The 15334-nt window shown below is 36.9% G+C and overlaps 1 protein-coding gene across 1 annotated transcript in view; it reads left to right on the top strand.

Annotated features, from left to right (window-relative positions):
* cmklr1.L (chemerin chemokine-like receptor 1 L homeolog) overlaps positions 1–13057 on the top strand; it is a 34154-nt gene extending 21097 nt beyond the window's left edge. Inside the window, exons 3-4 of the mRNA XM_018226783.2 lie at positions 10839–10909; positions 11728–13057. Coding sequence (XP_018082272.1) covers positions 10883–10909; positions 11728–12753 — 1053 coding nt within the window. The 5' untranslated portion in view covers positions 10839–10882 and the 3' untranslated portion in view covers positions 12754–13057. The remainder of the gene's footprint in view (positions 1–10838; positions 10910–11727) is intronic.
* Positions 13058–15334: the final 2277 nt, after the last annotated feature.

Genomic DNA, 15334 nt, shown 5'->3' with positions numbered 1-15334 from the left:
ATTCGAAAGTATTTAAATTCGATGGTCGAATTTCGAAGTATTTTTTACTTCGAAATTCGACCCTTGATAAATCTGCCCCTTAGTGTCAGTTTGTGGGTTATTTATCAAAGTCCGAATTTATCTCAAAATTGCAAACTCCGATCAAATCAGCTCTGCATTTTTGCGTTTATTTATTATTACATTTTCCTGAAAATTAGCTTTGTGGGAAAAAATCTGATCTTCACGATTTTTTTTCATCTGATCTTCAAAATTGACGCACGTCAAAATTTTTTAGACGCCCATTGACTTCAAGGCGTTTCACAAATTTCGCTGTAAATTAGTGAATTTTTCGGAGAAGCGAAACAGCACAGATTTGCCCATCACTACTAAGCAACTTTTCAATTGCCCTTCATTATTTATTTTTGATCGGTTTTCAATTATTTGCCTTTTTCTTCTGACTCTTTCCAGCTTTCACATGGGAATCACTGACCCCCATCTAAAAAAAACAAATGCTCTGTAAGGCTACACATTTATTGTTATTGCTACTTTTTATTACTCTTTTTACTCGAGCCTCTCCTATTCATACTGTATTCCAGTCTCTTATTCAGATCAATGCATGGGATTTCTGAAACTGCAAACAGGAGAGCTGCTAAAAAGCTAAATAACTCAAAAACCACAAATAATAAAAAATTAAAACCAATTGCAACTTATCTCAGAATATCACTCTCTACATCATAAAGTTAATTTAAAGGTGAACAACCCCTTTGGTTGTAATGCATTTTGCGAAACTTTCAGCAGTTTCGCAAATTTTTCGGTGAAGCAAAATGGGGCAGATTCGCTCATCACTATACATTACATTCCCCCACTGAAGTTTGAAGATGTCTATATGGATTTCTTGATTTATATCTTCACCTCATGCTTACCACTTGCTTTATTATCCCTTGACCTTCCCTTCTGCATCTTTCATTTCTTAGATTTAATACAACTTTACTAAAAAAGAGTTTCTTTTGCTCCCTACTCTATCCTCACCCAGTATGTTCCCAGACTATTCTGCATTTTTTTTTAATATTTGTACTCTGCTACTGCCCTGATGGTAATATTAATCACTTACTGGTGAAAGTTGCGCTGTTTCTTTATCATTGGTTCAAGAGCTAGAAAGCAAAAGCTCTGACAGATCTATAAGCTCCCATTAACATTCTAAAGCTCACTGGTAATTACACACATTTTAACAGTAATTACAATGCAATCTTTCTTGGTCCATTTTCAAAAGCCTATTTATGCATATATTTATCTCCATTTTCTCACCATACTTTGTGACTGTTAAACAAGCCACACACATAGAAGCCACTTCTGTAGTTCCCATGTAATATGTCCATTATTTGTGAGCTGGACAACAACATTAGAATGTTACCACTTCCTTACAAACACATGCTCAGACCCTTTTCTGACAATAGGAATGTGGTTAGAATAACATTATGCACTCTTTTATGTAACTGAGTTGGGCGGTACAAGTACAAATTAAATGCTTCTGGATATCTATATACTTTCTTTTTATTCTAAATGTGGGTCCCACATTCACCCATAAATGCCTCTTCATGGCAACTTTTAATCAACAGGGATGGGCGAATTTCTCCCAGCAGAAAATTCATGAAACACGAATTTTGACGCCCGCATAAATTCCCTGCAATTTTGATGCTCACGTCAACTTTGACTCTGGTGTTAAAGTCAATGGGCGTCCGAACAGTGTTGATGCGCGACGGTTTTGACTCAAACGATTTTTCCGAACGCGTGTCCATAATTTTTTGACGCCGGCAAATTTTTCGTGGCAGTTGCGAAATGTGGAAATTCACCACACCATCACTATTAATCGGGATTGTAGTATGACTCATCTCTTTGCCTTCTCTATACTGGTGGAAGGTAACAGACTCCACCCCCCCGGCATACTAAGGAAAACAAGTTTTAGGTTTCCAGTTTGTGGTTCAATGTTTCATATTTTCATTTATTGACGTTTTCATTTATTGCTCTTTTCTCCTTAATCTCTGATGAATTTAATGCCATTCTAAATACTGAAGACATTTCCCCAATATCACAGACTAGAATCTCACTAAAGAAATGCTCACTTATTTTCTAAAGGGTATAAAGGAAATATATTGTATAGACTTAGCTAAAGATATTTATTTTAGCTGGATTTTCTTCATGGTGAACTAGAAATATCCCTGTCATGGGAAACTGGTCACTCTGCTTGGAGATTGTTGTGCTGAGGTACCCATTAGCTGAAGCTTGAAATGAAAGAAAAAGGGCCTGGGTCAATAATGAAAAAAACTGCCATTTGTATGGAATTCTCCATCTGGAAACCCGTTATTCAGAAAGTTCTGAATTACGGAAAAGCCATCTCCCATAGACTCCATTGTATCCAAATAATCCAAAATTTCTCTGTAATAATAACTTAAGGTATGAAGATCCAAATTACTGAAAGATCCATTATCTGGAAAACACCAGGTCTTGAGCATTCTAGATAACAGGAAGCATACCTGTACTATAATTTTAACCTCCATAAAGCAGTGACCCCAAACATAAATAACAGCTCTTAAACTGTGTAGAAATATGTAATTTGTACATTCTCTGATGATATTTTCTGGCCAAAGGGCAAGACAAGAATTTTGCCTGCCCATTGACCTTTATAAAAACTTTTTATCTTGCAGAAGGAAGTGCTGCAGCATGTAATTTTTCTTTTTTTTCTGGCCAAGGGAGAATATCTTTGTTTCCCAGAGCAAATGTAATGTTCCGTCTGTTCTGCTCTTACGCAAGCCCTAACTCCTGACTTGCCTCATAATAGTGACTTCTGCCTTCCTCGTACTCCTTGGTGGAATATTTCTGCTCCTCTAATGGCAATGAGACTGAACTGTTTGTATCATAATTTCAAAGATAAGTCTTCCAGAAAATGACAGGATTTCTAAGAATTATTTGCCATTTATTCATCTTAATTACTAGTCTCTGCTTATTTGTTTGAGATTTTGATTGCTGTCATCTCTACATTTGAATGCTTTGTTCTACATTGAATAATGATGCTCCGGATATCTGTTCACATACAGAATAATATCTTTATGGTGTATGACATTTTTTATTTATTTAGACCACATCATTCAATAATGATGATTTTAATGGCTTGCATCCACTTCTGACTTCATAAATAATTCATATTATTTTCTGCCCTTTCAACTAGACCTTTGTATTTGCAAACCAAACACCAATTCAAGCTATTAACTAAGGTCACTATTTTTAGTCTCTCCACTAATTTGTGTCTCTTTATCCAGTGGCATAATAGTGGGGGGAGAAAAACCCATGGCTGCAGGGGTGGCCTTATTGTAGTTGGGGTCCACTGAGATCTTGCAATGCCCTGCAACCCCCAGTCTACACAGGGTCATTGGTTGAGGGCATAAGGTGAGGTTCATTGATGGGAACCCACAAACCTCTTTTGTTGGGGCTCCCAACACAAATTGTACAATTTCCAGTGTACAGTATAAGCTGCTCAGCGTTTTACGTGCCATCAATGGTCTTTTTCAATTAAGAGTTCATAACGAGGGTACTATTGTAGTATCAGTGATTATACTTAACATGTTTTACTTAACATGATAAATCTACAGATGATCCTACATTTAGGGGCCGCTTCACTAACTTCGAGTGAAGGATTCGAAGTTAAAAAACTTCGAATTTCGAAGTTTTTTTTGGGCTACTTCGACCATCGAATGGGCCACTTCGACCTTTGACTACGACTTTGAGTCAAAGAATTCGAAGTAAAGATCGTTCGACTATTTGACCATTCGATAGTCGAAGTACTGTCTCTTTAAAAAAAACTTTGACCCCCTAGTTCGCCATCTAAAAGCTACCGAAGTCAATGTTAGCCTATGGGGAAGGTCCCCATAGGCTTGGCTAACTTTTTTTGATCGAAGGATATTCCTTCGATCATTGGATTTAAATCCTTCGAATCGTTCGATTAGAAGGATTTAATCGTTCGATCGAAGGAATTATCCTTCGATCATTCGATTGAACTATCTGCGCTAGATCCTTCGACTTCAATATTCGAAGTCGAAGGATTTTAATTCCTAGTCGAATATCGAGGGTTAATTAACCCTCGATATTCGACCCTTAGTGAATCGGCCCCTTAGTGATGGGCGAATCTGTCCTTCGCCGAATAATTCGTGTAACGGCGAAAATTCGCCGTGAATCCATGCCTGGCAAATTTATTCACCCATCACTAGCTACATTGCCCGTTACAAACAATTTGTATATTTTGGTTGTAAATGAATAGTATACAATAATCACCCTCCAGTATCTGAGTGAAATCTGGACCACCTAAAAACATCAAGCTTTCTTTTTACCACAACCTATTTACAATATATTTTTTAGCGAGGAAGAGAGAGATTAGATGTAGTACAAAACGTAAAGGTCACAATTTGCAAGAACAGGAAATACTTCTTAATCATGCCGCATGGTAAAATATACTTGTAGCATTTCTTCTCCGCCGTGGAGCCTGTGTTGAGATAAATAGACCTTCTTTTTTCCTGCTTTCCTACTTCCTCTCTCATCCATCACCACCTTTCTGCCTCACAAATTCTGCTTTTTCCAAGGACGCAATTTTCACATTCGGTGTAATTCTGAAAATCATAAAACGTGAGAAGCGTTTCTTAATGTAGAAAAATATGAGATGTCAAGTGAAGTGACAAGCGGAAGGGCAAAAATTTAATCAATACCCTATGGACTGTTTTCAAAGGTTACACACAGACTACAAGAGCATCTTAATTAACTTGGTTCCATACATTCCATGTGGAGAGTTCTCTCACAATCACTGCACAGTAATGGTAACTGAGGCTCTGGACTGTATTTCAGACTAGCTAAGGCAATGCAATTCTCTTGTTTACACAGTACATTGGCCATATATACCTCATAAAAATCAAAAGGCCCAGAACAGCCATTCCCCCAGACAAAAGTGCATATACTTTTGTGCCCCTTAGTACTCTTGCACTTCTTCCAGGTGGATTCTTAATGACCCTACATATCATAACATAAAAAACCCCTTTAGTTTGATCACTTTCCTATTGGTGCAGTCTTTTTGCATATATATATATATGTGTGCAATGTATAGGAATGGGTCTATTAACTGGAAAACGTGTGGGGTTTTGTGGAAATGGCTTTTTACATCATTTGGATCTCCATACCATACATCTGCTAATTTAATTATGAAATAAACCCAACAGGAATGTTTTGCCACAAATGTAGATTAATGCATCTTAGCTACCACAAAGTACAATATACTGTTTTATTACCACAGAGAAAAACTAAATCATTTTAATAAAAAAATTATTATTTGGCTAAAGTGCAGGCCAGATGCAAACAACAGTTGCAATTCCCTATGTTTTCTTCAGTTTGTGCCTTGCCCGACCACAGGCTATTTATTCACCGGCAGCGAATTTGCTATATATTACATGTATAACATCAGGCGCAATCAGTGGGGTTTCAGCAGGGCCTGTGATAGGTAGGATGTGTGTAGGCTTAGAGCAAGACATAGTTGAACCAGGGATACTGGCCAACAGTCAGAGAACTGGCTAGTGTTTTCAAATATTTTTGGCAGAATTTGAGAAGAAAGGTTGGAAAGTGGATAATAATTCACACTTTAAACTCATATTAGTTGTTCTTTTTTAAACAAGTGGCTAACTGTTGACGTATTTTACGAGTTACTAGACTGAAGTAAGCACTTTAATTACATTGACATATTAGAGAACTCTGTGACAGTAATCCAGTTCATTACACAAATGTATATGTATTGTAAGCTTGTGGGATCCACAGCAGACACTTTCTTCTGTTTAATGCAGTTTATTTACACACGGGGGTGACAATTTCAGGATACAAAACACAAATCATAAAAATAAATCCTGACCACGAGGCCCTACTATCACGCATTTGATGAGTTCTCTCACCAAAATGGGCTCCTTGTGGACTACCAGCAAAAACACATACGTTGGGTTCACCCTGTAGTCATGATACATCAGAAACGTAACTAGCGCAGGACGCGCAGCCGGGCCCCCGCCCCCCTCCGTACGCCCAGAACTGGCCGGGAATAAGCGGGAACTGCCAGGGGGCCCTGAGGGGGTGAGGGTCCTGGCCCGCTCGCACTCCCTGCTCCCCCGGTAGTTCCGCCACTGCGATACATCCTTTTGAGGGATTGCTCAGCCTCATGGCTTTCCTTAGTCTCGCAGACTTATGGTCACATCTCCCTCTGCACCTTGCAGTTGCAGGCATCATCCCCACACAGACAGGTAACCTTCCTGCTCTGTGCCCTGCTCAGAGAGCCCTCCCTGACAGTCTCACTAAAATGAAATACTTTTCCACAGGACAGCCTTCCTGTGGAACATGAGCTCTAATACATGAGCTAGACTACTGGATTGGATTACCTGGCTTGCCTGATTCGTCTAGAATTCTCCAGCTTCCAGGACCTGGCCACCCTTCTTTGTTTATTAATACCCTTCCTGGTGCCTACATCTCTTACTGGGAAGAAATCAAAGGAAAACCACACCTTTTTAACCATTTCCTTGGTCACACTACCACAATATCTTATAAATAAGAGGAAGCAACGTTTAGAAGCTGAAGTTTCCACACCTGTGGTTATACAAGTTGAGAAAGACAGTTTCTATCATTCCACAGTATGAGGTGGATCCACTGATGACACTGACAAACCTTTTCAAGTATCTTCAGTATCCTGTGGAAGAGTGGTATTTGTTGTGTTCACAGTGGAAGTTGAGCAGGACTCACTGGTTATGCTTAAACAACTGGTTTATGTGAGCTCCAACATGGCTAAGTATGTACATGCATTTCAAGAAGGAAGAATATCAAATCCATAGATAGCAAAACACAAATGAAGCACATGCACTAACAGAGAGAGTACATAACAATGAAAGAACATTTCAACACAGCTCCCTCTAGTGGTACACAACAGTATTTAAGGGGTAGAAGGTTAAGTATGACCCAGCAACTTGACACTGCAGCAGTCATATATAGCCATACATGGCAGTTACTAAATACTTTCTAGTGCAGTCAGAATAAATATCTCATTGCTTTTTGTGCATTTCTGTGCCAACATACATTGCTATATAAATGGATAGCTAGCAACAGCTAAACGGCTGATGCATGGGCATTTCTGTAGATGCTCAGTTATACTGTATATATGTACAGGTCCCTTATCCGGAAACCCGATATCCAGAAAGCTCCGAATTACAGAATGGCTGTCTCCCATATCTAAATAATCCAAATTTTTTAAAATGATTTCCTTTTTCTCTGTAATAATAAAACAGTACCTTGTACTTGATCCAAACTAAGATATAATTAATCCTTATTGGAAGCAAAACCAGCCTATTGGCTATTCTAGTAGAAAACCCTAATTTCTAGTAGACTTAAGGCATGAAGACCCAATTTACGGAAAGATCTGTTTTCCGGAAAACCCCAGGTCCTGAGCATTCTGGATAACAGGTCCCATACCTGTACTATATTTTACTTATATAGAGCATACTATTTTGCTTATTTTATGTATTGTACATATGTACTTTATAAAGATCTCTTCACTGAGACCTTTTACATTTCTTCTGAGGTTCTCTTTTAGTACTTGCAGATGGGTGTCCAAAATGCTCTTATTAGAAGACAAACAGCTCATTCCTTTGCACATTCTGCATGGATCTGGTGGAAAAGAATCTTCCCCAGATTTTAAACTAGACATAAGTGGCTCTGCAACTAAGTGCATGTCGCAAAGCTATCTTTTAAAAGCAACCACTTGTTAAGGGAATATGTAAAACAAATTGCAGGACTCTTGTTTTAATCAAATGAAAGCTCTTGAAGAGCCCTACAGAATATCTTATTTGAGGCCAATCGTCAGCTTTTCATTTTCATGAAAATTAATAACTTTCAGTGAACTGGGCTTGATATCTGCGTTGACAGCAGCATCAAACCTCATGACTGCAAAAACATTGTTATGTCCATGAGTATTGTTGTATAATAATAACTGAACATATACCTAAGCACACAAATGTAAAACTCACTCAGAAAGTATCGCCAATCATCTTCAATACATTTTAAGCTTGTTTTTTTTAAATGTTTTTGATGTACCCTGATAGAAATAGGAGGTAGACACAAATATCAGTATAATTATAGCTTTTAAGTGGAATTTCTACTTTTAGATTTTAGTGCTATGTATTTCTTATTGCAGTTAGGTGAAACCTTTCCTGTCAAATTATTCAGAAAATAATCAATGCCCACATAAGTTCTGGACTTTTACCATAAATTCTGGACCTACTACATGACAGTAGTGACACATTGCACTTTAAGTAGAACACCCTATTTCAGAGCCTGCAAATGTTTTGGGGGGTTCTTTCTTTGTAAGTATTTGGTGAGGATTCACTTACCTATATTACAACTACAGGTTTGGGATCCGTTATCCTGTTATCTGGAAACCCATTATCCAGAATGCACCATCTCTCATAGACTCCAAATAATCCACATTTTCAAAAACGATTTCCTTTTTTTCTGTAATAATAAAACAGTACCTTCTACTTAATTCAAACTAAGATATAATTATTCTTTACTGGAAGAAAAACAGCCTATTGGGTTAATTTAATGTTAAAATGATTTTCCAGTAGACATAAGGGGGCAAATTCACTAAGATTCGTAGTTGCGCCAGGCGTAACTTCGCCGCACTTCGCCACACTTCGCCAGGCGTAGTTTCGCCAGTGCTCCGCAAATTCACTAAAATCCGAAGTTGCGCTCAGGGGTATCGTAAGGTTGCGAAGTTGCGCTAGCGTTGATTCGCTAAGCGAAGCGAAGTTGCGCTAGTGATGGTTAATTTGCATACGGCGCCAAATTCAAATTTCAATGGAGGAATACGTACAATCACTACAAATGCCTGGGAAACCTTCAAAACATCAAATAAATTTTTTTTTTTGCCCTACACATGTGCCCACTGTATAGTTAAGGTGCCATGAGTTAGGAAATGTAGGGGGGAAGGAGGGGAGCCCCATAAAATTTTTCGATCTTTTTCAGCCTATCACCCATAATATAGAAAAAACGCCAGCGTTTTTTGGGACTTAGAAAAAATTTGAACTTTTTTTGAAGCAATCCCTATCTACTCTATTGCGCTTCGCCTGGTCTGAGGTGGCGAAGGAAGTCTAGCGTAAAAAAGGTAGCGTTCAGAACAATGCGCGCGTTAGTGAATTCGCGTAGTTACGTCCGTTGCGCAAATTCGCCAGGCGTATGGGTGCGAAGTAACACTAGCGAATTTATGCCAGCGTTCGTTAATGAATTTGCGAAGTAACGAAAATGACCAATGCTAGCGAATTGACGATAGCGTTAGGCGCTTCGGCGCATAGGGAATTTGCCCCAAGGTATGAAGATCCAAATTACGGAAAGGTCCATTGTATGCTATATATCTTGAGCATTCTGGATAACAGTATGTAGGAAACATATGTAGGGTAGTTATCCCAAATATTACCAAGCTAGCCTTCCTTATGCGCCCCAGTCAGTAAATTGACCCACCTTTGGGGAAGTGCTACATTCTGGGAAGCTCTACCGTAGCCACTTAAACTCTATACACTTGTAACATTTGGGACATAAGTAAAGCTAGCCTTGTTAAAAGTTAAAAAAAAACAAAACAAAAAATATAGTTAAAAGTTAAAAAAAAAAACAAAGCATAAAAACATGGATTGCTCTAAAATGTGAAAAAGTGAAATTATACTGGTATCAAATCATCTTAACATTTTTCACCAACAAATATAACCCACATCAGGTAAAAACCCACATTTTACTAAAAAATGTATACTGAAACCAGTAGCTAATGGTATTATATCTTTAAAGGAGAAGGAAAGATGTTTTTACTTGTGGGTGCCAAAAGTTAGGCACCCCCAAGTGATTGTATTTACTTGGGCTGCTGCTTCTATCAGTAGAAAACTGCACTGGCCTAGGGTTATTCCAGCGAGCACCATGGAGCGATCAGCTTCTTCTTTGGAATTTTCGTTAAAGTTCAGCTTTTCACTCTACTGTGCATGCACCGCCATGAGAAGAAAGAAAAAGAAGAAGGAAAAGGATCACTCCATGGTGATCACTGGAATAACCACTGGCCGGTGCAGTTTTCTGCTGATAGGAGCACCGCCCTGGGGTTTCAGGTTAGTAAATAGAGTAGAAAATTCCTTTCCTTCTTCTTTAATGTACTCTTGGGGGCCGATTCATCAATAGTCGAATATCGAGGGTTAATTAACCCTCGATATTCGACTGGGAACTAAAATCGTTCGACTTCGAATATCGAAGTCGAACGATTTTGCGCAAATCCTGCGATCGATCGATCGAAGGATTTTTCGTTCGATCGAACGATTAAATCCTTCGAATCGAACGATTCGAAGGATTTTAATCCAACGATCGAAGGAAAATCCTTAGATCAAAAAATCACAGGCAAGCCTATGGGGACCTTCCCCATAGGCTAACATTGACTTCGGTAGGTTTTATCTACCGAAGTAGGTGGTCGAAGTATTTTTTAAAGAGACAGTACTTCGATTATCGAATGGTCGAATAGTCGAACGATTTTTACTTCGAATCGTTCGAATTCGATCGAATTCGATCGAATTTAACCAATTCGATGGTCGAAGTACCCAAAAAATACTTCGAAATTCGAATTTTTTTACATTTGAATTCTTCACTCGAATTTTGTAAATCTGCCCCTTAGTTTCTAAGGCTTCTTTTGTACAGTGTTTGTATTAGGTGCTTGCTTTCCTGTAGTAATATCATGTTATGTGCTACTTACTAACATTTTGTATCTTAATGTGTTTTAGGGCTACAAACTGTCACTTGTCAAAAAGAATCCAACTCATCTCTCATGGATACTTTCAATGCTACAGAAGCGGTAAAGAAGCATTTATGTACAAACCAGATCACATGTTTATATATCCCAACTGTAAAGGTAGTCAGTCATCTAAAGAGCAGTATAGTAAATGAAAAATAAACCCATAGGCAAACAACCTACTACAATAGGTTGGATATAAAACCTCTGGAATATGGATATTTTACACAAGCTATTTGAAAGTAGGTGGGGTTCACAGGGGAAAAAATATGGCACAAAATATATTATGCAGCTTTATACCTTGTAAATTAGCCCTCAAATTAGATGGAAACCGCTGTAATAATAGGCAGCTATAGCAGTGCAAGTTTGCAGAAGTCAGGGCCAGAGAGTAGTGATGGGCGAATTTGGGTGAAACTGCGCCGGCATCTCGTTTTTGACGCCAGCGTCCGTTTTTTGGACGCCGGCGCACATTCGCATGAATTCGCTGCGAATTTGCGCCTGTCGAATAAATTCGCCCATCACTACCAGAGAGATGACTCTGAATAGAGATGGAAATAGGGGAGTAAGATGCATTTGTATGTGTATTTTCCTTTATAACATACTGATTAAGCCCATTTTGGAATAAACAGCAGTTTACTCCAGAACCAAAACAGACCGGACCTAGAGAAGTTCAGAGAAAAGCAACTAAATTCATTAGGGGAAAGGAAGGTCTCACTTCTGAAAATTACATTAGGCAAGTTGCTTAGAAATATCATTATGTATAAATATATATAAAGGGAGCATATGATAAACTCTCAGGATCTATAGAATTTTTAAAGGAAACTAGATTAAGGTATGTTTTTTCCTCTTAATAAGCAAATCTAACTTAATTTTATTTCTAGTATGACGATGGCGACTATACAGATGAAGCTATTCCTTCTGTTGTCCATAAGGATCATGGACAAAATGAAGCATCCAAACAGATTCTTTCTGCCGTACTGTTCAGTGTGGTGTTTATTGTTAGCACCCTTGGAAATGGACTTGTTATCTTCATGATCTCCTTCAAGCTTAAGAAATCAGTCAATGTTATATGGCTTTTAAATCTAGCCATTGCTGACTTTTTATTCACCTTTTTCCTACCTTTCACTATAACCTACACCGCAATGGATCACCACTGGGTATTTGGAAGAACTATGTGTAAGCTGAACTCATTCGTTCTTGTTCACAACATGTTCACCAGCATATTCCTCCTGACAATAATCAGCTTGGATCGTTGTATATCTGTTGTATTTCCAGTTTGGTCCCAAAATCACCGTACTGCTAAAATGGCCAAGGTGCTTTCAGCAGCTGCCTGGATGACAGCCTCTCTTTTAAGCATCAGTTCTTTTATTGTCCGTGATACAACACAGAGAGGGGAAAAAACATTATGTTTCACCAACTTTACATTAGCGGGAGAAAATAATAAGGCAAAGATACAGTTAGCTTACTCTTTATCACGGTTTGCATTTGGATATTTGATTCCACTTATAATCATTCTATCCAGCTACGCTATCATTGTGTACAGACTGAAGAAAAACAGAATGGCTAAATCCAGCAAACCATTTAAGATTATATTTTCAATCATCACAGCGTTCTTTCTCTGCTGGACACCTTACCAAGTGCTGCACATTATGGAAATTGAATTCATGCGATTTCCCATTTCTGTATTCAAAATTGGTTTTCCTATCGCAAATGCCCTAGCGATGGCCAACAGTTGCGTTAATCCAATACTTTATGTGATTTTGGGACAGGACTTTAAGAAGTTTAAAATGAGTATTCTATCCAGACTTGATAATGCATTGAGTGAGGATACTACAAACTCCCGTTTAAGCCACAGAACCTTCTCAAGAATGTCTACCATGAATGAGAAAGAATCAATAATGCTATAATTTCTATACAATGTGCCACTTTGCTTGTCGTTTTCAAAATGCATATTTAATTCTCAAAGAACTGAACAGTGAATATGCAGAAACATGGTAAAACAATATATACATGAATACTGAACTGAACTGGATATATATAGTATGCACGAGAATACAGTATCTGTAATCTGTATACAGATGGAGAGAATGTTATGTAGACATTTGGCTCAGATGGCTTATCATGTCCCTATGTGGTATATTTGTCAAAGAGTGAAGTTAATAGTGAAGTTCCGCCACTATAGTGAAATTCAGCCACTCTTCTCCATTCATTTTTATGGGATTTTTAAAGGCGTATTTATCAAAGGGTGAACTTTCACTTTCACCCATTGATAAATACGCCTTTCAAAATCCCATAGAAATGAATTGAGAGCTGCGGAATTTCACTCTAGTGGCGGAACTTCCCTCTTTGATAAATTTACCCCATAGTGTCTCTACTGAAATTTACTGCATGTCACTAAGTGGGCTACTAGATATAAAATAATCACCTAAATATCAAATATACATTTATACTGCATGTATAGAATTTATATAGACAGGCATTACAGTATTGCACATATTTTATATGATGTATATATATATATATATATATATATATATATATATATATATATATATATATATATATATATATATATATATATATATATACATATATATATATATATATATATATATATATATATATATGTATATATATATATATATATATATATATATATATATATATATATATATATATATATATATACACACTTAACATTCACATTTATTCTTACTATTTTCATTATGCACAATAGTTTCCATTTTCCCAGTCCTTCCTGACTGTATTATATTTGATTTATAAGGACCTGAACTTAATGGATTCTTACCAAAGGCACAGGCTTAATTTCCCTTGTTTAATTATTTCAGTTTTAATGTCTCTTATTAGTGCAGCTGTCTGTCACCACATACATCCAGTTTTCATAAATTTACATACTGCATTGTTGCTTATGCCCTGCAATTAAGTCACTATGTTTATTAATCCTGCTAGGGGCTGTAAATCATTCAGTGATATGAACTGCAGGTTTCAGAGGGGACATCAGACCACTGTGACAGAATGATGTGTTGTAAATATAGCAAGAGTCTCAGCCATAAAGCAAGACATAATTTTAGCTTTGAGATTCAGCCATTTAATCACATTCCCTTATTCAGCACACAAGTTAGTATCATTTTTAAAGATGAATAATTCTTTACAAAACTTCTCTTCATTATTTTCACTGTTTTCAGGCACAAATACATCCATTTGTCTTTGTTTATCCTTTGTTGCATCAGACACATCTGTGTCCGACACTTCCCGTCACGAATGCAACAGCACAGGAATTGTAGGGAAAAAACACTAGGGGGTGATTTATAAAAGTTCAAAATTATTTTTTTTTCTGTGACTTTTTGAGCAAAAACTCCTGAATTTGAATTATGCGAATATATGATTTTTATTAAGAGGAAACATGCTGAAATATTTGAATGTAAAATGTTGGCATCTAAAAGATCATGACAAATTAAAACCTTTGTCTCAATGCACCTTTTTTTTTTTTTACTTTTTTTATTCTAGTATTTTTTACAACTTTAATTCATCAAAAATAATTTATATTTGGATTTTTTAATAAATGAGCAAACATTCACATTTAAAAAAAAAAAAAAAAAATATATATATATATATATATATATATATATTTATTTATGAGTACAAAAACATGAAGGATTACATCCAAAATTCTACTTTGCGCACTCCGATATTGTCTAATATTTTTTGACTTTACTTTACTTCTGAAAAGGTTTGAGAATTGGTTCCACCATGGCAAAATGCATTTCCATGTATTAATGTGCCAATAAATAGCAGTCCTGTCTTGGATTGTTGTATGGATTCTAAATATACATTCAGAATCAGAGCAAGTTTATGACAAGAATATAGATGGAGCAGACATTCATTCACATCAATAGATTGTGGTAAGGAAATGCTTTATGTGATCACAGAACTGGTGCTGCTTCTGTACATGCATCCACGTCTCTCTATAAAGGATCGTTATTCTATGTTAGTGGTTGGTTTCCACTGAATAGAAAACAGAGCTTAATTTCTGTTTTCTATTGAGGTTGTAGATGACTTATTGCTTATTGTACCCTGCAAGGGAGCATATATCAAGCAGGTTCTTCAGACTTATGATTTAAGAGAAGGTGAAGAATGAATAAAGTAACTTGTATATAAGATATCCTGTCTGGTGGTTCTTACTGAATTCTTACATACTGACTCTACAGGAATCTTTAGTCTTAAGGTCCCATCTTCTTCCAGACAACTATCTGCAGCAGACTATGAATGGTGGCAACAACTATGGAGATGCACACATCCTTGGTATTATCTATAAATATAAAACCTATTCATATTTATTTTACAAAATGGAGCAAAAGAGTGACATATCTGTCTATCATAGTTTAAAATAGGTTAGATAACTTGAAATATTTTGGAAGCACAAGATAAAAGTTCACACAGGAAATTGCTTTAGGAAATTGTATTTGG

Source organism: Xenopus laevis, chromosome 1L, assembly GCF_017654675.1.
Source record: "Xenopus laevis strain J_2021 chromosome 1L, Xenopus_laevis_v10.1, whole genome shotgun sequence".
Lineage (NCBI taxonomy): Eukaryota > Metazoa > Chordata > Amphibia > Anura > Pipidae > Xenopus > Xenopus laevis.
Note: the sequence above shows the minus strand (reverse complement) of the source record. Positions and strands in the feature narration are given on the sequence as shown.